At 44.1% G+C, this 23,602-nt stretch overlaps 1 protein-coding gene across 10 annotated transcripts in view; it reads right to left on the bottom strand.

Moving 5' to 3' along the window:
- The window catches only part of PTPRM (protein tyrosine phosphatase receptor type M), a 797,738-nt gene that overhangs the window by 18,344 nt on the left and 755,792 nt on the right, over positions 1-23,602 (bottom strand). For all 10 annotated transcript variants that reach the window (XM_017864681.1, XM_017864682.1, XM_017864683.1 and 7 more), the window contains 8 exons: positions 16,763-16,879; positions 11,936-12,090; positions 11,542-11,677; positions 9,728-9,877; positions 8,720-8,893; positions 7,619-7,750; positions 3,377-3,502; positions 816-979 (listed from right to left, as the gene is read on the bottom strand). In XM_017864681.1, coding sequence (XP_017720170.1) covers positions 816-979; positions 3,377-3,502; positions 7,619-7,750; positions 8,720-8,893; positions 9,728-9,877; positions 11,542-11,677; positions 11,936-12,090; positions 16,763-16,879 — 1,154 coding nt within the window. The remainder of the gene's footprint in view (positions 1-815; positions 980-3,376; positions 3,503-7,618; positions 7,751-8,719; positions 8,894-9,727; positions 9,878-11,541; positions 11,678-11,935; positions 12,091-16,762; positions 16,880-23,602) is intronic.

Raw genomic sequence — 23,602 nt, 5'->3', positions numbered from 1 at the left:
CATTTTAAAAACACAACCATGTGTGGGCCCAACTGCCAGAGACTTTGATCTAATTGGTTGGGGTGTGGCCTGTGTGTGGGCTTTTTTTTGTTTTTTGTTTTTTCATTTAAAGCTCCTCAAATAATTCTGAATGTGCAGGTAAGGCTGGGAGCCACGTGGAGCAGGGGTGCTCACATTTAGCACCTGCAAAACCTGCTGGCCTGGAAGCCCCATTTTGGGGACACTGGCTGTAACCAAATCCTCCCAATATACACATTCTCCCAAAAAGCACGCATGCACGTGCACACACACACACCAGTTCTTTGAGACCTCTGATATGATTTCCAATGGAATAATCAAACAATGTGATGGTAAACTGGCTTTGGCTGGTGGGATGGAGCCCTGAGTTGTAGCATTTGTTGATTTCCATGATGTAAATCCTTCTACCATGGATGAATTCAAGTTACCAACAGTTGAAGACCTAGCTCAGAAAATTCCTGAAAACTTAACAATTGGCTCTCAAGAGCCGGTGTTTTTTTTTTTTTTTTTTTTTTTTTTTTTTTTTTTTTTTTTTTTTTTTTTTTTTTTTTCCCAGGGGAGAGGGTTCCTAATCAAAAGGGTCAGTGATTGTTTATACAGCAGTGGCACACCATCCAAATGCATATCCTGTTTCCTGAAAAGCCAACTAATCCCTCACTGAGTGTCACGACCACCCCTTCACCTAGACCTACTTATTTCTTCTCCATTTCTAGTGAAACAAAAGACAGAGAAATAGGAGGTGAGAGTGAGCGTGGGGTCTGGCTGTTCTTAAATGAAGAGCTCTGTCAGGCACTCACAAGCAGTGCACAACCGTGCGGCCTTCCCCGCCGTTGTACTCCTCTTGCCATTTGTCCACCTGGCGAATGAGCTTCAAGAAGGAGCGCTTGGACACGGGTGTGTCCCTGTACATCGGCCAGCCCAGGAACTGGAATTGTTGCACCATCCGATATCCATCTTGGGGCTACAAAGAACCAGGCAACAATCGGGGGTGGACAGAAAACAGGCATTATTTACTGAATTCCAGTGGGCTGCTGCCACCTACTTGATCTTCCCGTTATTAAAGGCGAGTCCTGCCTACAAATTACCAAGGTGGCTTCTGCTGGCCTGAAGAGGGATGGTTTTTAATCTCGAGCAGTTAAAAACAACCAGGGGTTTTAAATGACAGGCCAGACAAATACGAGGCAGAATGCTTCCCATTCTGCAAAAGCCAAGAGAAAAATAACACAGCATAAGCACTGACCACATTGTCATGTTAAGCGGTAAAATAACTTCAATTACAGGTAAATTACAGGTAATGAATAATTTAAAACCTGGAGATGTGTGAGCTCATTGTGAAGACAGAGAACACTGCTTCCTGTGAGCATAATACGGTTTTGCTTATTGATGTTAAATCTTGCTAAGATAGCAATAGTTAATTAATCCTTAGTCATAGTGAAGTAGAACTGCAGAATTCAAAAAAGTGTTACTTAGCTTATGGTAGAAACATGAAAACAGCTTTAATCCGGCCATGGCTAAATCACCTGGACTGTATCTTCTGTGGCCTTCAGCGGCATCTAACACGGGTGACACTCTCTTCTTGTCAACATGCTTTCCTCACTGGCTGGTCCTTCTCCCACAGCAGTCCCTCCCTCCTGCTCTCTCTGCCTCAGTCCCCCCTTCTCCCAGACCGCTTGCTGACAGAAGCCCCCGGCTCAACCCCTACGGCGCTTCCTGTTCTTCTGCCTCGCATTTGATTTCATTCATGCTCATGGCTTTAGATATTACCAATATCCCAGTAAGTCATAAATTCATATATCTGGTTCAGCCCTCTCTCTTGAATTTCACCCTTATATTTTCAAAGGCCCACCTGATATTCCCACTTAGGGGCCTAACAGTCATCCCAAGCCTAGTATGTCTACAATTGAGCTTCTGATCCTCTCTCCATAATGCCCCCCACCCCCAAACAATCCAGTTACATGGGCAGCCTGGACAACAACTCAGTCAGTGTCCATTCCATCATCCTAGCTCTCAGGACAGGAACCTTGATTCCCCTCCATTCCCTGGGATCGTGCTGGCTCTACCTTCAGAAAATATCAGAACCTCCCCCTTATTGTGACCTCCACTCCTGCTCTCTCCCGTCTCACCATGATCTCCTCTCTCATCCTGTCATTTCTCACGGGGATTATCCCAGCAGCCTCCTGATGCATCTCTCCTCCAGTCTGTTCTCAACACAGGTGCCAGAGTGCTCCTTTTAAAATGCAAATTACACTACTGGATTCTTGCACTCAAAACTCTGTAATGGCTCCTTACTTCCTTCAAAGCAAAAGCCCAAATGCTGACAGTGACTGCCAGGCCCTTCGACCCGGGGCCCCCAAGCCACTGTCCTTCCAGGTGAACTGCTCACTCCCAATCAGCTACTCTTGCCTCTGCTCACTGAGCCTGGGCCCCGCCACCTCCTTGCTGTCCTGGCACTCACATTGGGGAACATATCTTGGGGCCTCTGCACTGAACCTTCCTTCTGCCTAGGAAGCTGCCTCCCCAGAGAGCCTCAGTGCTCTCTGGCCTCCTCCGTCTTGGCTCACAGGGCACACATGCTAACAACAGAGCGTGCTTCCGCTGTGCAAGGCCATAGCATTTTCTAACCCCCCTACTGACTTTCCTGTAGAATTTGTCACTTCCTCACTTACTGCATCTGTTATTGTATCTGTTATTTATTGTCTGATTTCTGACAATAATTCTTTGCTTGACCAAACTTTCGCCAGTCTCCTGAACCTTCTCCTAGGCCCGTCCATGAACTTCCTTGTAAAATCCAGTTTTAGCAATTTCTGCTAAGTCACCATGGCAAGAACCACCCACCCTCAATGTCTGATCAAATTTGATATCTGATCAGGTTCCTCATCCTCCACCATTCCCCAGGTATGTGTTCAGCCTGACAGCTAAGGGCCTGCCTTCAGCCAGAATCCTGTTAGGTCAGTTTAGCCAGAATCCCCCTTACTCTTGATGCCTCCCCTTAGTAATTTTCCATCCACTGACCCCCACCCTGCCTGTTGGCTATAAATTCCTGCCTGCCCATGCCATACTCGGAGTCAAGCCCACTCTCTCTCATCCGCTGCAAAGTCCTGTGACGGGGTCCCTGCAACTATCATGATGGTCTTGAATAAAGTCTGCCTTGCTATGCTTTAATAAGTATCATTACTTTCTAAATACTGCTCCCGTTATAACGTAAGCTCCGTAAGGTCAGGAATTTGTAGTTTTTTGGTTCACTGACATATTCCAAACTCCTGGAACAGTGACTGACATAGAGTAAGTGCTCTAAATATTCAATGAGTGAGAAAATAAATGAAGCCATAATCACAGGCATGATGGGCCTGTCTCTTACTCTGGCTGCATTGTAAATACGGAATATCCTGCTGATGATGTCCTCTTCTAGGTCAGCAGAGACAAATTCCACCTGGATGGGGCCGTGTCTGTGTACTCCGTTTTCTGGCCAGTACTGTGGACACAACTGAATTCAAAACATATAAACACAGGGTTAATTAAAAGAGGAAATTTACTCCTAACAGTTTGGATAAGGTTAGTACTGACATTCAGTAATCTTTTTTTTTTTTTTTCCTAAGAGATAGGGTCTTGCTCTGTCTCCCCAGCTGGAGTGCAGTGGTGTGATCATGGCTCACTGCAGCCTTGAACTCCTGGACTGAAGCAACTCTTGCCCCTAAACCTCTCAGGTGGCTGGGGCCACAGGTGTGTGCTACCATGCCTGGCTAATTTTTGTATTTTTGGAGAGACAGGGATCTCGTTACGTTGCCCAGGCTGGTCTTGAATCCCTCTTCTCCAGTGATCCTCCTGCCTCGGCCTCTCAGATGGCTGGGATTACAGGTGTGGGATGCTGTGTTTGGAGACATCATTCAGGAATTCTGAAGACCTCACTGACTCCCTTTGTTTTCTTTTCTTTCTCTCTTCTCCTCCCAGCAATGCGGGCTTTTGGACTTCCTTGCTGGCTGATTCCTCAACTCCACCTGTCCTTTTCCTGGGACTTTTCCTTCATTTTCTCAGAAAGCACCTTTTAGCCATGAGTAATTCTGCTTTCCTATGAGGTCATGTGAATGGCAGTCGCCATGTCCCCTTTTGCATGGTGAAAGGAACTCTCATCAGGCCCCAGGGAGAGGCACCAGGTGCTACCCCAGGATGTAAGGTACTCAAGATGTCTATACAAGTCTTAATGCCCAGATCTCCACGCTCTGCTGGCGGGGACTGCACTCTGCTGGCTGGAACTGCGAGTGGATTTTATAACCTTATTGGGAATAAGGCTATTTTGTGACAAGGTTTGGAACTGATGACATTGTTGGGTTGCATTTTTATGTTCCAGTCCAAACCCTCGCAGCTCGGATCTAGCAAATCTGTTGTAATAAGAGTAAATGCTTTGCTGTTTTACCTGGAAGTAGCCTAATTAAAAAAGCAATTTCCTAGAGCCTCAAACTCTAGCTATTGTTGATACTGAGTAACTAGAACTTTTGCATGAATGTAAATGCACAACTCAGTGCAGTAGGAGTGGTGCTGGGCACGGTGGCTTATGAAGGTGCTTATTAGCTAGCACCCCACAAAATTCCTACCCTTGGAAACAGTCAGGAAGGAAGAACTGCTAAGATTTTTCTCTTCAAAAACCCTTCTTAAAGCCCCGAAACCTTAATAGGCATTTAAAGTTTGAAATTACTTATTCCTATGACTTATTCCTATGACTTTTTTAAAGTAGCATCAACCTTTTTTTTTTTTTTTTTTTTTTTTTTTGAGACACAAGCTCGCTTTGTTGCCAGGCTGGAGTGCAGTGATATGAACTCGGCTCACGGCAACCTCCCGGGTTCAAGCGATTCTTCTGCCTCAGCCTCCCGAGTAGTTGGGACTACCGGCATGCGCCACCATGCCTGGCTAATTTTTGTATCTTTACTAGAGAGGGGGTTTCACCATGTTGGCCAGGATGGTCTCGATCTCTTGACCTCATGATCCACCCACCTTGGTCTCCCAAAGTGCTGGGATTACAGGTGTGAGCCACCGTGCACAGCCGCATCTAAGTTTTATCTTTCTGATTTAGCTGAGGGACAGGTGGCCTATGGAAAGGCAAGGAGAGAACTACTTTATTATATAACCTGTTTCTATACTGGGCCAAGAGCAGAGGAAGACAATCACCTAATTTTATGCAGAATGATGTGTCAGAAAAGGAGGATCCACTGGTTGAATTTCTAGATGATTTCTATTTTCCAAAGGATCTAAAATCTCATTGTCAAAGGTTGCTAAGGTTGATTTATACCCAAGATTGCAGGATAGTTTTCAGTGAGCAGTAGGTCAGCCGAAATGGCAATATCTCTCTCTCCATCACAGAACAGTTAAGGTGGGATTTTATAAGTAAGAATGAAAGTAGGGTAACCAAGGGTGCTTTTTATGTTAGCTAAGCTGATAGTATTTTAAAAATTACATTTATTTATTTTTAAATAATGCTTCCATGAAATATTTCCTTCCTCACCAGCACTTCCTGGTGACAAGTTATAAAACTGCCTTGTCAAATAATAGCATGCTGATGTTTCTTTTCTTTTTGACGCCCAACGGTACCCACTGTTAAAATTAACAGGCATTATGATGGTAAGCCAAGATATTTATAAAAGCTGTAACATGCACATTTGAACTGTTCTGCCCATTTTTCTACTGCCTGAACTTACTCTGCTTTCTGCTTGCTTTCTTCGTTCAAGCTCCTGACCAAAAGCTTGCCACTTACACCAAAGAAATATGAGTGACGCAGCTTGTGCAGGCGCCTCTTGGCACGTTGCATTCTATGCTCTGCCCAAGTAAACTATGTAGAAAATGGCTTAAATGGTGCATAACACGTCCGTGAACTGGACCTATAAATACTTAAAATTGTTGAGTGCTATTCTTGTAGAATTGCAAAGCCTTTACATTCAAATGCTCAGTTTAGTGTTGGCTAAAAGACTGAATCCCAGGAGCCTCTTTTCTCTCACTCTGAAAATCAGCTCTGTCTGCTGAATAGAACTGCAGTCTTTTTGTCTCTCTTACCCATGAGCCAGCCAAGGCTTGGTTTGAGTCCAGATAGTTCGGGTTTAGAATGCGGCTTTAGAATTCCAGTGCAGTTGTTCAAAAAGAAAACACTAGAATGACTGATGTCTTGTTCACTAATATGAACAAAAATATCTCCACATTTCAGGATTCACATGAAGAAAAAAACCATAATGATTCTAAATAAGGAAGAAGTCCCTTATTCTATAAGTGTCTGTGACTTAAGACTCTAGAATCGGTGAAATTTCAGCCATGCCACTGTAAGTTAGAAAATCAGGACACTGGGTTCTATGTTGAGTTGGGTCTTCGAAGCTTCCCAAGCCATGGTGTCTACTTGTCTTTATAAATGGCCGTAAGCTAACCTTCTCAGAGCATCAGTGGGGAAGAGTTTTAAAATATTTAAGCTTCTTAAGCCAAAAGGACTGGATAAGAACAAAGATTATCATCATTATTTCATTAACCAGCTTTCAGGCGAGAGCTTTGACAATATAATGCAGTGCCTCAGACATAATTAAAAACCTTACAGAACTGAATTGAATGTCCATGCCATTTACGGTTGGATGATGGCAAGAAAATAGATTGTAGGAAGGAAAAATTTGGCCATGATGTCCAGTTGGGATGCTGAAATGCTTCAGACCTTTTTTTTTTTGTTTTGTTTGTTTGTTTTAAGAAAAGAAAGAATTTGTGTCTACTGGACAGGAAATTAATTCAGGTCCAGACAAGTTGTTTCTTAAAACACGCTAAGGTCAAACTTCCCATAATGCCTACTGTCATGATGGTTGTCTATGACTGGTATAGGCACATCCCAAAACAATGAATTCATCTACTAAAGGGCCACTGCACTAATGCTTGCCTGACAACCTGCTTCAAGAAAATGTGTCTAACCCTATTACTAACATTGAGTCATCACTGTCCAATTCTTTCTCTTTAATGTTTAACAGTAACTATGCAAAAGCCCCATTTATCATTCCAAACTTCTCTTATCTCCAAGTCCCAGTATAATTTCTTTTTAATATCTTTACCAAAGCATCGAGAAAACTAATTGCTGTGCCTTAAAATTGCTTGCCTGTCTCCGCTGTCATCCCAACACTGTCACCCTGCATGACAATCTCTACCTGTAGGCTCCCAGTGAGCTGTGCCAGGAAGCACAGTTGCTCCAGGAATGGGATCAGGGTCTGTGTCAAATGCTATCTTCCCTTCTCCACTGTCCTCTGGTTTGCTTGCTCTGCTTTGGCTCTGTGATGTTCAGGTTCCTGCTGAGCCCTGACTTGGTCTGCGACCTTGTCAACCTCCAGTGGATATTTCCATCTTTCAGGAACAGCTCAACTTTTGGCCCTGTCTTGCCCTGTCACCTCAAACATCTATGATTTCCGCCTGTATTTCTGGTTTCAACTGACTTTCTAACCCCTAATTCCGTCTGATTTTTACCTTTGTGTTCAGCATCCCCAGTTCTCAACTTCAACTGGCACTTGAGACCTGGCACCAGGGCCTGCACTTCTCAGGTGCAAACAAACTCGACCCCCCTTGCACTAGCTCTGACTGTAAGAAGTCTGGGTCTCACCTGGGCAGGATCCACATCATTTAGCATAACTACGGATGTGCAGTGATAATCCAGGACCAGTCTCCAAAAGTCTTTCACTGTGTTTGGCAAAGGATGCTGGGTGACTATAAAAGCTGAAGGCTGTTTATAGCTCTGCAAACACAAACAAGAATGCTCCAGATATACTCAGGAAAATGGGAGGAGAAGAAGCTAAGTTATTTCATGCAGAAGGAAACTTGTGGCACAAAACACTGAACATGTTTAACACTTGTTGAATTCTGTCACCATTGTCAGCACCAACATAGACTAAATATAAACTTCTCTGCAGAATAAGAGTGATAAAAGTCTTACTTTGATACCAAGAAAACTTAATTAGTATCTCTTATCAATTTTTAGAAAATTTCTGGTAGAGCGGCAATATTGAATCTATACATAATTATCTTGATGGAGAAAATTTAACTTTACTTTTAAAATTACACATAATTAAAAGTTCTGCTTTTTCTAAAACTTGTTTGCTAGCAATTTGTATGTGTGACAGTGTTCTTATTTCTGCCATAAAGAATACATCTACTATTTTTACAGCTCTGAAGCGCTTCAAAAAAGTTTAGGTACCTTTTATGATATGACACCAATAGAATTAAAATTTCCGCGTTAGCACAGAACACACCCATTCACTCTTTCCATCAACTGAATAGCAACAAGTAAACAGACTGATGGGAAGTAATGAGTTGTGCTTTCCCCTATGTTAACTACAGGCTAAATTACAGGAAAATGAACTAAAATAATGCTGCAAACCGATTAACCCATTTTCCTGCCATGGTGACTTCACAGCTGTCCCCTGCTCCCCGCTCAGCAGGTTAAAAATCTCAGCGCTCAGAGGGCAACTGTGCCATGTTGCATTTACCGATACTTCTGGCCTGGTGGTCCCTGAGAAACCAAGGATATCATCCCTGACACAAAAACATACGTGGAATCTGAAATCTATTTTTTTGTTGGAAACAAAAGTTTGTGTCTTAAAAAACAAAAGGGCTGGTGAGCAGAAGGGGAAGACCCACGCCTGTTCTGCAGTCTCTCCAGTCCAGTCACCCCAGCCTCGGGCCGAGCGTGAAGCAGGGCACTCACGTCCATGAGGGCAGCGTTGATGTAGTTGCTGCTCTCCCCGTCGATGGTGATGAGGAAGGGCAGGCAGCGGTCCGGGGGCAGGATGTCCATGCACCGGTTTTTCTCATGGTTCCGGGGCAACAGCGCGATGCTGCAGTCCTCCACTCGCAGCGTTGGCGTCACCATGTTTAGGGTCTACGTGAGAAAAGAAAGGCACGTGAGGACAAGAAGACTTGGCAGCAGACTCCTCTCACTTGCAGTTCTGGAAAGATGCAAACTTCCTGTGGCTGACTGCAAGACGGTCCCCTCTTCTCCGCAGCCCTAGCCCTCCCCTCCCCTCCGCAGCCCTCCCCTTCGTCCGCAGAACTCCCCAGTTCGAGTTGGATTTCTTCCGCTCCTTGGATTTTGTCCACGGACAGTGCCCATCAGACACAGGGGTCAGAGGCAGAGACATATGGGCCACTGTGGGTCCCTACGATTAAGAGCCCTCAAGTTCCAGTGGAGTGGGACATCTGGGGATTTGGGAGGTCAGAGACGGGGGAAGAGTCTGGCCTTGAGTCAGGTATATCTGGACAAAACGCAAATGTGAGGAATACAATGGAGAGTCCTTGGTTGGAAAGTCTTCCTAACACACACTTCCGTGGTGTGACTGCGCATGGCTATGCTGTGGACAAGGAGCCATGGTGTTGGGGACTACTCCGTGTCTGCTTTCAGACGGGAGGGGTGGAAATGGCTGTTAGACTAGTGGTTCTCAACCAGGTATTTCTGTCCACTGCGGGGACACCTGGCAATGTCTACACGTGTTTTTGTGTGGTGGTGATGCCATAGACGTCTCTTGGGTAGAGCTCTGGGTTGCTGCTAAACATCCTGTAGAACAGCACATGCCAACAAAGGTTACCCAGCCCTGAATGCCAACAGTGCTGGAGGCCGAGGAACCTTGTGATTCAAGGGCTGACTCAGGTGCTGACCTTGAAATCCTTCTTGAGGAGCAAGTCACCGTGCAGTGCCCCTGCCTTGGGCATCACTTACCCGGAATTCCTCTTTAATCTGGCTCGAGTTCGTCTGTGGATCCAGTTTGTTCATGTCATAATACAGAGACCTAACTTGGGAAGCAGGCACAGAGGTGTCCCCGCAAAGACAGGCTTCCAGGATTGCATCGTGGATAAACACATACTGCTCCTGGAGGGGACGGAACAAGTTCCTAACTTTAGAGAACTAGAGAAGGAGGACAGACACTATCAATTTTAGCCTCACATCATCGAGAGAGTGGAGACAATTCCTCCAGAGAGAAACACGGTCCAAGGGCTCAAGTGCTAGGAGACTGGGTCACAATGCCAAATATTATACAGATGGATTACAACCAATCAGACCCAATACAAACCACCACACGCACTGCGGCACCATGAAAACTGTGGCTAAAGACCTCTGTCATTCTGATCCTACTCACTTGGAACTCAGTAGTCCACATGAGGAATGAGCAGAATTTTATCTATGGTAGGATTTGCTGATCAAAACAATAGTGCAAAGAAGGTCCAGAAAAACTTGGCATTACTATGAAGACAAAAAGTTCTAAAGTTCTTAATTCAGAACGTGAAAGTGCTTAGAAGTTCTTATTTTAGAACATAAAAGTTAATATGATGATTATGAAAGCTCTTAGAGGTACAGAGAGCTGTTCTCATATATATGTTCAATGAGTACGCAGTGTAAATAAACACAGGGCCTCTAACTGATTTGGCACTGACTTTTCTTAAAATTCATTGTTAGAGTCTTATCATATTTATTATTAATCTTTAGTTATATGAAAAGTTTAAAAAGCCTCTTATTACAGCTAATTTGGTTGATTTCTATACATAAATGGGACTTTTTTTTCCAGCAACCTCTTCTCCAACAGACTGATTCCCAAAAACAGCATACTACCACTAAATACCTGAAAGAAGAAGAGCCAAGTGAGAAATGGGAGTGGCAACATTTGATTAACTATAAAGTATATTAAAAGATAAATTATTATGATTATCTTTCAAACACAGTATCCCCTTTCTAAGGAAAAGAGCCCATGAAAGCAGCATTTACAGTTTCTGTTATTTTTATGTTAGCTAAAAAAATGGGATTAGGTTTCCCAGAGGCTTTCATAAACTTAAATGCACAATCTAAACGTAAGGGGTTCTTACTTCTTCTTCACTTCATGAATCATTTTCCAGGTGGTGGGTGTGACGCCTACTTAAAACAATCAGCTATGAGTAAAAATATGAATGTCCTAAGAGCAGGATGGGATACTGCTTTTGGAAAAATGGAAATTCCTCATATACCTTAAACTTCCACTTACAGAGTTACTAGTTAGTATAGACATATAGAGTACTTCACAAAATGGGCAAATCCCCATGATGCCAGACACTGGGCAGAATTTTTAGGGTCAGGAGGCTTCTGTTCTTCCCAGGACCCCGGGAGAAGAACAAAGTGCACCGAGATAACGCTTCAGGCACTATTCTCAGGAGCGGTCTTGCTCTGGTTACCAGCTAGTTTAAAAGATAGAATAAAAGGCAATGGTATTGAAAGTCTGAGCACTTAACAGAGACTTTTTTGGGTCCCTTAACACAGAAAAAATGTGCAAGTTTGGGCTCTTGATTCTGTTACCTGGAAAACTCCTGGGTTTGTTTGGTTTGTTTATGAAAGGAAAAACAAAAAGGAGGAACAGAGGGAGGGAGGGAGGGAAGGAACAGGGAATGCCAGGTAGATCACTTGAACAGGTAATTGCCTGGATTCCTTGTGCCCTTGGCCCTAAAACGGGGAGATGCAGGAGAGACCCCAGGGACCAAGGCCCCAGGCTAGGTGATGAGCGGGAGTACCTCTGTTTGCACCATGTTCACCCTCCGTGACCGCAGCTCCCTGACGCAGTTGTAGATGTCGACGACCCCTTCCCTTTCAGCCATGTCCAACATGATATCAATGACGATGAAACAGCCAGTCCTCCCTGCACCAGCACTGAATGAAAAGGGGGGTCTGTCAGTGGATGAAGAAGGACCACACTGCTGCTGCTGCTGTTTAAATATTTTATCAAGGTGAAATTTACATAATACAAAATTAAACCTCTAAAAAGGTACACTCCAGTGGCATTTAGTGCTCCCAAAATGTGCAACCACCACCACTCTGAAGTTCTAAAACATACCCTTCATCCGCAAAGGTGGCCCTGCACCCATCACCCACTGCAGTTCCTTTAAGAGGCTCTGGAGCTCTGCTTACCTGCAGTGCACCACCAGTGGACCTGCATTGGGTGGGCTCTTGGACTTGACTTGCCGCACGAATCCCAGCAGGCCAGTGGCATGGTAGGGGACCCCATGATCCGGCCAGCCAGTGAAGTGAAACTGTCTGATCTCTCGGATTTCATGCACACCTCTCTGCAGTAGTTGGTTAGCCACAACAAGGAAGAGAACAAGGGAAAACAAACCACAAATGAGCAGGGATAGCTGGGGGAGTGGAAACAGTCCCCACGTAGCAAGTCTAGGGCCAGGAAACAGCGGACTGCTGGGGAAGGAGGCCATCCTTAGATCTTACACACAACGTGGAAGGCACTGTACCCTTAGGAAGATGGCTGGGCATGAAAGGGGGATGATGTCTGAGGAAAATGCTAATTTTTAGGTGTAATTCCAGCAAATGGATGAATTGGTTGGGTTGTTTGAAATTCCTTTCTAAAAAGTAGACTATGTTAAAGGTTTGTCTCACTTAGATCACACGGTGTCTGGTGAGGTGAGAGTCTGTAGAGAAAGAGGCACAGAAGAGGGGCCTGAAGGAATTAAAGGATATCTGTGTGCTCAATACCAACTCTGTGTTGGGGCTTTCCGGCATCCTGGAACCTCTCACAGCAGGGACTGGAGTGGTGCACACTCACTGAGTATGCTCACATGATGCTTGCAGGAGGAATGAATGAGGACACCTTTCTAACTAGACAGGTCAGAGAACTCATTTGCATTTACAGCTCTGTTTGTTAGGTTTCTCTTTTTAATGTGGGTAAATATTTTACCCATTCATCCAATCGCTGGCAATCTGAGTGATTACACTGCCCCAGGCATTATGTGAGGTGCTAGGGCTACAGAAGTATGTTTTTGAGTGGCCATCACAGTCTGCTTGTGGCAAACAGGCATGTAAGCCAATATATACTATGGGAATTGAAAGGTATTTTTGCTGGAATTCTATGCTAGGTCAGTAAATTGAGGGGAGTTGCCTGCTGCTCAACTGTAGTGAAGGCAGAAAGAAAGAGACTTTATAGTTTGCTTTTGGTTTTAATTTACTTTTGTTTTGAGAATAATTAAGGTAATTTATACCTGTCAATTTTGTTTTCTAAGTATGGGCCTATATATTAAGACTGTGTTTTAAAGCAAGAGACTGCTTTGAAAACAAAACCAGAATCAACTCTGCATGTACATCTAGGATCAAATTGGACTTTCCTCCTTCTCTCATTCCGTGATCCTTTTCTGAACCACTTCTGCATATGGTTTTATTGTCTCTTAAAAGTAAACACTCATTAGCCTTATCACTTTCACCATTAATCATTGTTCACACATACTTAGTGAGCAAAGAAGAAATTCAGAATTTTTACGTGCTTTGAAAGACCAGAAGAGCAAACAACTGCAGACTTGCTTGGCACCCACGTGTTAATATGTCTTCATTTGATAACCCATAAATGCTGAAGCTTTATTTCTCTGTGAAAATGCAATTCTTGACCAGAGTTTAAGCATTAAGGAATTAAGCAGTCAGGGATTCACAAATGCAAATCAATATTGTCGTCTGCTAAATAGGCTCTGTGATCCCAGAGTAGTCTGATTAGGTCGTTAGGAGCCCAAATTCCTTATTACTAAAACCAAGGGAACATTTGCCAGTCCCAAGGTCTCCATTAGAAAACATACAGCTGAGCCTGTGTCAGCCTCCAAACCCCTAAATAGCTCCCCCAGCTTTCTGCATGATGACCCAGGTAGGAGTGATCTATTTTGGTGGTATGCATTCCCATATATAAACTGGGACAGCTTACTGACGATAAATACTTTATTCCAAAGGGGAAAAAAAGGCCTATCTTTCTCCATATCCTAGTGGGTTTTTTTGGGTAGTGGGAGCATGGGCTGTGCTTCTCTTTCTAGCTTTGTTAGATTTCAGTTCCAGCATCCTCAAGTCCTGAACTACAGCTCTCAACTGATCTAAGACTCTTTTTCTGAGCAAGGTAAATATCAGTTTCTGGAATGTAGAAAACATTTCTCAAAATTAAACCTCCACCCTTGAATATGTTTGCTGTTGACAAGAGTGGCAAAGGAAATTGCTTCTGATCCAGCTTTCATTCTTGTTCATTGACACAGCAGTGTCTCCTTTTATCTGCTTTGGAATGTAACACATTTGGGGAAGAACATGATAGCTGGTATCAGTGGTCACAGCCCAAATACCTCCCAATTTGATACTATTGCTTCCTGATTTTTCATTATAACAAGCATGAATGTTATATATACAAATGTGAGAGTCACTTAATTTTTTTTTTTTTTTCCAAGACAGGGTCTCATTCTGTTGCCCAGGCTGCAGTGCAATGGCATAATCATGGTTCACTGCAGTCTTGAACTCTCAGGTTAAAGCGATCCTTTAGCCTCAGCCTCCCAAAGTGTGGAGATTAACAGGCATGAGACACCACACCCAGCTAGTCGCTTAATTTTGAACCAAGTCATACAATAGTCCCTGGCCCAAAGTGGGTGCTTAAGAAATACTTGTGAAATAAAGAGTCATGTTCTGTCTTGTATAGTACATGTTCTGTCTTGGAGACAGGAGGATCATCTTCTCATGCCCTCTCTGAATCCTAGGCAGCTCCTGGGTAGCGAGAAATCAGTGACCACTGTCAACTTTGTTTCTCCCAGGATAGGCAGGGATAGATTCACCAGACAGCCTAAATCCATGGAGACTTCAGGGGTGTCTTCCTTCTCACACTCTGGGTACTGCACATTATTTAAAATCTGTTTAGCTTGGAATCATCAGCTATGTGGGAAACAAAAGACAACAATCAGATGCAAAGCAGGAATTCATGAGTTCCAAAGTGCATTGCGTCTGCTTGTTTTGCAGAGCAGAGCCCAAATCCATTTTCACCTTTAGGTCCCTTGATGCAACATGCTCTCAAAATAGAATCAGAATTGCAGGCATCTCAGAGTACATGCTTACCCGTTTTCTTCTTCCCTTTCTAATGAGAAAGTTTAAAACCTACAAGAAATGTTCTACAAAAGTACTAATGATTTGTTTTCCTTAAAGATTCCAATTGCCCAGTTAGAAAATCACTAACATGTCATTTTGATTTCCCCAAATGCATTAACAAGCTCCTTCTTCCTTCTCTTCCCTTCACCACCTCTTCATTGGGTGTCTAGCGACTAAAATAACTGGATATTTCAGACACATTTCTGTGCAGCTGGGAATTTGGGAGAGTACAATAAGAGGTTGGAAAAAAAAGAGCAAAGAAACAAACAAACCCTTCCTTTAGCTACAGAGATGCATTTTCAGCTTATTAGAGAGCTGACTATTGTTCAAAAAACTCCACGTTTAAGTGATGGCTTTTGGGTGACTTTTTTAAAGAAAAAAATATTGAGGGTCTTTTATCGCTGTTTTAATGCAGTTATTCATGAGTGCTCTTGCCAACAGCCATACAAAAATCCTCCATGTGTTTTTTTTCCAATCCTGCCTAAGAAGGAGAAAATTGACATCAAAGTGTGAGGTTCAGAACTTGAAGAATTGAGTCAACCAGAACTCCTCATTCTTTGAAGTCTCCAAGCTTTCTGCCTGCTTATTAAAAAAGATAGGCTAAGAAAAAAAATGCTAAATAGTATGAGAAACAGATTAAAATAAAGTCTTTCCAGCTTTGTGATTCTATGACAAATTTGGATCTGCAAACCAGGAAAGGTAGTTCAAAACATCAGACTAAATTAGCCAATAAGCAGATGTTGCAATTTCCTTGATTTCTTAAAACTGGTTTTGTTCATCTAAAAAGCGCATTTAGATGTAGTGAGAATACAGAGTGGAGAGGAAGGCCAACATCCAATTCCCTAGCAATCTGCCTACAACCCAGGTCTTCCAAGAAGACCTGCTACTATTACATGAGTATAAGCTGAACAAATTCACACCAAGATCCCTAAGTCCAGGGCAGCTGTGCAGGGCTCAGTTATGGAGAATCAACTCTCGATAGAAAAGTCTGTGGATCTTTGGAAGGCAGAGTGTTTCTTAGCCACATCACCTCCACTTTCCCCAGAGCCTACCTGTGACACTTCTCTGGATGGACTGCAGTTTGCTTCACCTCCGGCCCCTCCCTATGTCAGCAGAAAGAGGGGGAATAAGGAAATTCCCTGTTATGCCCTACAGTGCTTCCCAGAGAAGAAGCCCCATCCATGCACATGGGATGAGGCAGGGCAGAACCAAAGCAGAGCATTCACCGACCCAACACCAGTGACTACAAAAGGGGAGAACCAGTATGGGAGTGAGCATGAATGAATGCGCTGGTTCATGCAAGAGTGTCCCATGTCTAATGGAGATCAGTCACTTAGGTTTCCAGGTAGGTCGCTTCCACCTGGAAAATCCATCAGTCCACATTAAACCAGAGCTTTGGAAAGCCACAAGGAAGTGAGGGATTCCAAGAGGAGTTAGGACCTGTGTCTCAACACTGATACTAACTCCCTACTGGGAAATGCATATGGACATACACCATGAAGGAAATTTACCAAACTGGAAGGACATTTATCAAAATTTAACAAACTTTGTTCTGTGAACAAAGAAAGAGAGACGGGCAGAACAATATCAACCAGGGAAAGAAAATAAAGAAATAGACATTAACTTTTGGTTTACTCGCAAAATATAGATTTTATGAATGAGAATGATTTGTTTTAAAGATGGAACTGAACTACTATAGAATCAGAGGGCAAGATGCAATCTTGAGAAACCATCGGATAGAGCCTACCTGCATTTGGATATAAGCATGTGTAAAGTATCCTAGATAAGTTAATGAGGCTAGTATGGTACCATGAGTGTCTGACCATAGCTTTTAAAAGCTGTATGAAAACTTACCTTTTCAACAGCAAATGTTCTTATCACATATTCTGCCAGTAGTTCTGTTTCTATTAGGGTAACTTTAATGTCTTTATAGATCTCTGTGTCATCTGGCCAGTATTTGCAGCATTTGACCTTTAGAAAACACAAAATAAATTACAGGTTTACAGTTTGATTTTTTTGGAGTTCCTCCAATGATGGTCACACTATGATTTATAGGATAAAATTTGCACACACAAGTTAATTGTATACTCAAGAGCAAGGTCTATTTTTTGTAGATCACCTGTGTTTTTATTCTTCTCAGAAGAAAACAATATTTGGGCCGGGTGCAGTGGCTCACGCCTGTAATCCCAGCACTTTGGGAGGCCGAGGCGGGCAGATCATGAGGTCAGGAGATCGAGACCATCCTGGCTAACACGGTGAAACCCCGTCTCTACTAAAATTACAAAATATTAGCTGGGTGTGACGGTGGGCGCCTGTAGTCCCAGCTACTCAGGAGGCTGAGGCAGGGGAATGGCATGAACCCAGGAGGCGTAGCTTGCAGTGAGCTATGGCAGTTATGGGAGAAGTAAAGCCATAGAAAAATGGTCTAAGTTTAAAAAATTGTATTTTTACCACAAACATCCCAGTTACTGTAACCATTCATTTCCTGTGCATCTCTACTCAGAGAACAGCCTGCAAAAATAAACTGTGAAGGAAGTTTGTAATATTTTAGCTCTTCTTTTGAATTCCTTCTAGTTTCAGAAAGTGATTGAAAACTTTTTATTTTAGGAGTGGGCAGAAAATTAGAATGAACACTAAAGATTAGAATTATTTTTTTCTGAAGGAAGTAGCTATGTCATTTTCCCAAATTAGAACTACAGATTCATTTTAATATAAGTAAATTCAATAAACAAAACTTCCTAAAATATGAAATTCTCTTTCCATATTGACTGAAGTCTCTAACTAATCTCAGATGGAAGAAATTTGATGGACTTGGCTTCTCCTAGCAAACTGTGTGTGTGTGTGTGTGTATACTTATATATATATATAAACTTATATATAAATTTTTATACATATATATGTATTTAGGTAAGAATGTTCTTCTAGACATCAGGATGAGGGGAGAGCAGGAACAGAGGCTGGGCAGGAACATGTGACCATCTCATCTCAAGGCTCTGTCCTTGGCCTCTTCTGCTTCCCCAGGATTCCTGGCATTTTCATTTACTCCTGTCCCGGCCCCTCCATGGATGAGTTTCTATTCTGTAACTCTAGCCCTGTTTCTCCATGTGCTGAATTTAATGTTTTTTGTTTGTTTGTTTTTGTTTTGTTTTCTTTTTTAGAGACAGGGTCTTGCTCTGCCATCCAGGCTGGAGCGCAGTGGCGTGATCACAGCTCACTGTAATCTTGAGCCCTTGGGCTCAAGCGATCTTCCCTCCTCAGCCTCCTGAGTAACTAGGACTACAAGCACATGTCACCATGCACAGCTACTTATTTTTTATAGAAATGGGATCTTGCTGTGCTGCCCAGGTCTTGAACTCCTGGCCTCAAGTGATCCTCCTGCCTTGGCCTTGAAAAGTGTTGGGATTACAGGCATGGGTCACTGTGCCCAGCCTTCTGAATTTGATTTCTAACTTCTTTTGTGAGTATTTCCCTTGGAGGTCCTAGCAGCACCTCAAAGACCATAAGTCTAAAAGAGGATTCTTCACCCCACAGCCACTGCTTTCTTCCTGACTTCCTATGTGACTGCTCTGATTCCCTTAATCAACCCATTCGTTCTCCAAAACCCAACCATGTGCCAAGGCTAGGAGTGTCTTTGAAGTAGCTCTCAAAGTGTGTTTTCCAACTTCTTCTTTTTTTTTTTTTTTTTTTTTGAGACGGAGTCTTGCTCTGTCACCCGGGCTGGAGTGCAGTGGCCTGATCTCAGCTCACTGCAAACTCCGCCTCCCGGGTTTACGCCATTCTCCTGCCTCAGCCTCCGGAGTAGCTGGGACTACAGGCGCCCGCCACGTCGCCCGGCTAGTTTTTGTATTTTTTTTTATTAGAGACGGGGTTTCATCGTGTTAGCCAGGATGTTCTCGATCTCCTGACCTCGTGATCCGCCCATCTCGGCCTCCCAAAGTGCTGGGATTACAGGCTTGAGCCACCGCGCCCGGCCTCCAACTTCTTAATCCCTCTGCCACAATCCTAAATTTAGGCTCTAGTGTCTCCCTGCATGGGCATTCTACATATCCCAATACCAGAAACACTCTCTCAATGTGTAATCCCAATGCCATTTACTTGTTGTGCTCAAGAATCTCCTAACTACTTTCTGAAACTAAATAAAAATTATTTGGCCAGGCACGTAAGAACCATTTTTAAAATATGGCCCCAACCACATTTCCAGTCTTATCTTTTATAGTTGTCTTTTCTATGCACATATATTTTATGTTGAAGGACAAGTGCTTGCCCTGATTGCCAAACATACCCCATGATCCAAACTCCTACTCGCACCATTCCTTCTATTTAGAATGTTCTCCTGCCATCCATTTCTTCCCAGTTGAAGATATTTTGCATTCTTCAAAGTACATCTCACATGCTGCACTCCTTCAAAGTCTCCTCCATAGAGGTGAGCTCTTTTTGCTGCCCTGATGAAACACGCTTGTTCTGACCCTGGTATGATGCCCTTCTTGCACTGTTTGACTGTAAGCTTATTCCTGGCCAGCACATAAAGGGTGTTGTTTTGCTTATTTCTGCAAACCCTGCAACACCTGATCGCTGTGTCCTGTGCACACTAAATATGCAATGTATACATATAAAACTGAATTTCATGCAGAGAGTGATAGGCGCAGGGCAGAAAGGAAAGTTCCAGACTGGGAAAGTTTACAAAAAAGGAATGAGCTGAGAGAATTATCTCCCAGAATGCCAAGCCCCTGAGGTGCACCGATGTTCCCCACAAGCTATGTGGCTGCTTATTTTAGCTGCCTCCTTGTGAAACTTTCTGGCCATGGATTCAGGGCCCTTCCAGGGAAGCTTCATTACCTTTACTTGGCAAGACGTAACCAGATATGCTAGGAGTTGCAGATACTGCAGAGCAGGAGACAATGATGGTCCCTGCCCTCAGTAAGTGTTCAGTCTTCTTTGGAATCTTTTCCCCCCTCATTATGGGAATACGATTTGTAACTTTATAAAGGGCTTATCTATAATATCTCAGAAATTTACATCATGGATACCTTTGCTCTATCAAAAATATCGCAGAGTAAGAGAGACCTACAATTTCTCCTTTCCCAGATGTAAAGTCAGTTTGAGCACATCATGTACATTTGTGGAGATGTCTCATTTGACAGTAACAATGATTTCATTTCAAGAGTGCCCAGCACATACTTTCATGAGGCCAGTTAGCAAATACGCTTATATGGGACATACTAGATTCTCCTATATATTGGGGGATTAGCTTTTACCTTTTTGTGACTTCAGTTATGCAAGCAGAAGGTAGTGGGATAGATATAAAACTACATACATAGTATACAGGCACACTTTAAAAATAATTATTGGTGAATATGCACTTTAAAAATTCATTTCTCTGAAAACGACAACTGAACAAAACACACACACCCACAACGTATGTTATACCAGGTTTATCTTATCTAATAAAAACACCTTATCAAGATTTATCTTAATAAAAACGATTTTATTAATTACAAGATGCAATTGATGTATGATATTTTGGATGGTCACCCAGTCTTCCATTTAGACTCTTTAACCTCCTTGTTCTTGAATTTTCAGAAATATGACAGTGGGGTGCATCAGTGCCCAGAAATCAGGGAAATCAAATGCCCCTTGCATGCACTGAAAGCTCGGTTTCTTTGAAATTATTGGGAGGTGCGCTCCCAACTCCTTCAACTCCTTGGAGCGAGCTCTGGTTCCATCCGAAATCCGACCCTGAGCCCTCCCGGGCGGGCTGTCCCCTGCACCCAGCTCCAGGCTCTCAGGCTCCTGGCCCCCCGCGGCCGGATGCAGCCGGGCGCCCCCGCGCGTCGGCGGCAGGCAGCAGCCGCCAGGGCTTCCAACTTGGGCCGCGCTTCCGCAGCAGAACAGGTGCCGCGGCTCTCCCAGCGAAGCGAGGGAACAATGAAAAGAAAACGCGGTCTGCTCTCAACTGCTCCGCACGAAGCTGACTTCGCGCCGCCCGGATGCCTCCGACCGGGCGGTAATTGCGAGGGAGGAGGCGCGGGGCCGCTTCCTTCCAGAACGCGTGCTGGGCAGGGACCCTCCCAAGCACAGGCACCTGGCGGGGCGGACCCAGAACAGGCGGCCCAGGCATTTCGAATCCGGTCCTCCCCATCTCATCTCCCAGAATATCCCGAAATGGTTTGCCACATCTGTTTTCAGCCTACTAAACGTCCTTCTAAATTGGGTTTCTTTTAGTATCTTTTTAACTGCTTGGACTTGTGTCAAGTTATTATTTTGCTTGAAAAAAAAAGGAAAAGGAAGACAAAATATGCTTCGTTCTTGCTGCATTTAGACTTTCCATGTCTGGAGACTGTGGGGCTCGCAGTCGCCTCCTGTCCTTTAAGGTCTTAATACAGAGATGCTGGAACTACTGGTTTGGAGGTGCCCATTGGAGCCCAGGAACCAAGGAACTGGAGGCTCCCCTGCTCTGAGCGTGCGCTTGGCTTGGCTGCCTCCTGCAGCCCAGCGCTATCTGCACAGCTTCCAGGAGAGGTTGCGCCTCCCACGCATCCTAATCATGTAAGGCTGCAGCCTCCAGCCCAGAAAACAAGGTCCGGAACCCGATCGTCTAATTACCTTAGTGCCCTGGCGGTGGTTCCATCAGACCATCAATCAGGCTAACAGTCCTGAGCCCTGCCGCCTGCTCATTACTGCCGGAGGGCGGCAGGAATAGATGTACGGTCCCTGCTCCAAAGGGGTGATCCTTGTTGCCTTTACAACTCACAAACACGAAACAGCACAGAAAGCGCTATAACTCCAGGATTTCTAACATCCTGAAAAAAGATCTTTGAGGTGGGTCATTTTAAACCAGCAGCCCAGATAATATCCAGGTAAATTAAAGTCAGAGGATGACTAGGGGCCAGAGCTGTGGCTCCCGAGGCTGCCAGCACGTGACTGTAACCTTCAGGGCATTTGACATGACTACAGCAGCTGTTATCAAAGTGAAGCGGGCATGAGACTCCCTTGGAGGGATTCTGAACAAATTCAGTAGGTGTGACTTTGTGGGGCCTGAAAATGTGCACTGTGAACAAGCTCCTAGGTGATGCTGTGGTCTCTGGACCACACTGTGGGTACCAAGGATTGAGACAGCAGAGCCGCAGAGTCTGGCCAGCCTGGAGCGCCGGCTCTCACGCAGTGTTGACCTGAGCTAGAGGGGCTGACTGGAGTTTGCTCACCTGCAGGGGCTTCATCTGTAAATAGGGCATGATTATAGATCCTACGGCAGAGAGATCTAAGAAGTCAGTGGTTCCCAAATTTGCCTGCATATTAGAATCACTTAGTTGGGGGGAGGGAGGTCTTAACAAATTCTACAGCCCAGGCCACACTCTAATTAAATCCTAATTTCTGGGGAGGGACAGAGGTATCAGTAGTTTATTGAAGCCCCCTCCCCCCAGGCCATTCTGAAGTGTAGATACATTTGGGAACCACTGGATTAATTGATAAAATGTGATGACAACAGCCATGTGCCAAGTTTATCCAAAAATGGAAATTTAAAAAATGAAAATTCTGACTATTAAGTGATAGTTTTGTGATCTGGACCCTGGATGTCTACAGGAATTCAGAGGCCAAGGAGCCCACGGAGGCCTGGAGAGAGGAGGCAGGGTGTCCCGGAGAAGGAGGAGGGCAGAGGTGAGTATTGACAATTGTGCATGGCTTATGATCGCGAAGGGACAGCTAGGGGGAACCCTCTGCTGATTCCTCTCTCCCTCAAACCTTATCTGAGAAGATAAGAGAGAAGGAGAGGGAGACTGGCATGTCCATTTGCCTATCAGTGTGGTTTGATTAACTCCCAACACAATAGGTGGTTTTGGAGAAGGGGATTCACATCAAATATAGCTGTGAGGAATCCCGGAGACAGTCAATTTCCAAACACGCATTTTCAAGATTGTTGCAACTCCCATCCACCGAGCAGTTCCTCCTTTGAACTGGACACACTGGATGCCTGCATTCTGATATCTGTGGCCTCACTTAGTGGCTGGAAGAGCATGTGATTTGCCCAGAAGAGACCTAGCAAGGGCCAGGCTGGTCTCGATCCTTTTCATTCCTTGTATTTCCTCGTGCTCTGGACGGAAGAAGCAACAGGCAGGGCTAGGGAGGGCAAGTAGCTTGCTCAAGGCAATAAATTAGATGGTGATGAAGGAGAGGCTGAAACACAGGCTCTGATTCCAGCTGCAGGGCCCTTTGGGAGGATGTAACTCAAGGTGCTTTACTCTTTACTCAGTCTTACCAGGAGGCTTGGCCTCTTGAACAGAAACAAAGTAGGAAGCCCTGAAATGACTTCAGCTGCCTTTTGTGTGGGGGCAGAACAGGAGACAGGTGGAGGGGTGGGGCAGGAGAGCAGAATGCACGCTCTGAAACCATCATCCTCCTTTGTCTGTTAGCACAAGCTGCTGTGTTTCTGCTCTGCCCCTGTGTCAGCAACTCTCCTAGTCCGCAGGAGGGAGCCTGGGCAGAACTGAAGGTGTGTTTATGTGCATGCGCATGAGTACTCATTTTGCTAAGAAACCCATGATGAAAAAGGACTAAGAAATTTAATTGTTAGCTCTTAAGTTGGGGGCACCATAATGTGATCCAATAAACACAACTTTAAAGGGGAAGAAGGGAGGAAAAGAATAAGGCAGTTACAAGTTTTGATTTGTCAATTTTTTTTTTTTTTTTTTTTTTTTT

The sequence above is a fragment of the Rhinopithecus bieti genome, unplaced genomic scaffold, assembly GCF_001698545.2.
Source record: "Rhinopithecus bieti isolate Rb0 unplaced genomic scaffold, ASM169854v2 scaffold_73682, whole genome shotgun sequence".
Classification (NCBI taxonomy): domain Eukaryota; kingdom Metazoa; phylum Chordata; class Mammalia; order Primates; family Cercopithecidae; genus Rhinopithecus; species Rhinopithecus bieti.
Note: the sequence above shows the minus strand (reverse complement) of the source record. Positions and strands in the feature narration are given on the sequence as shown.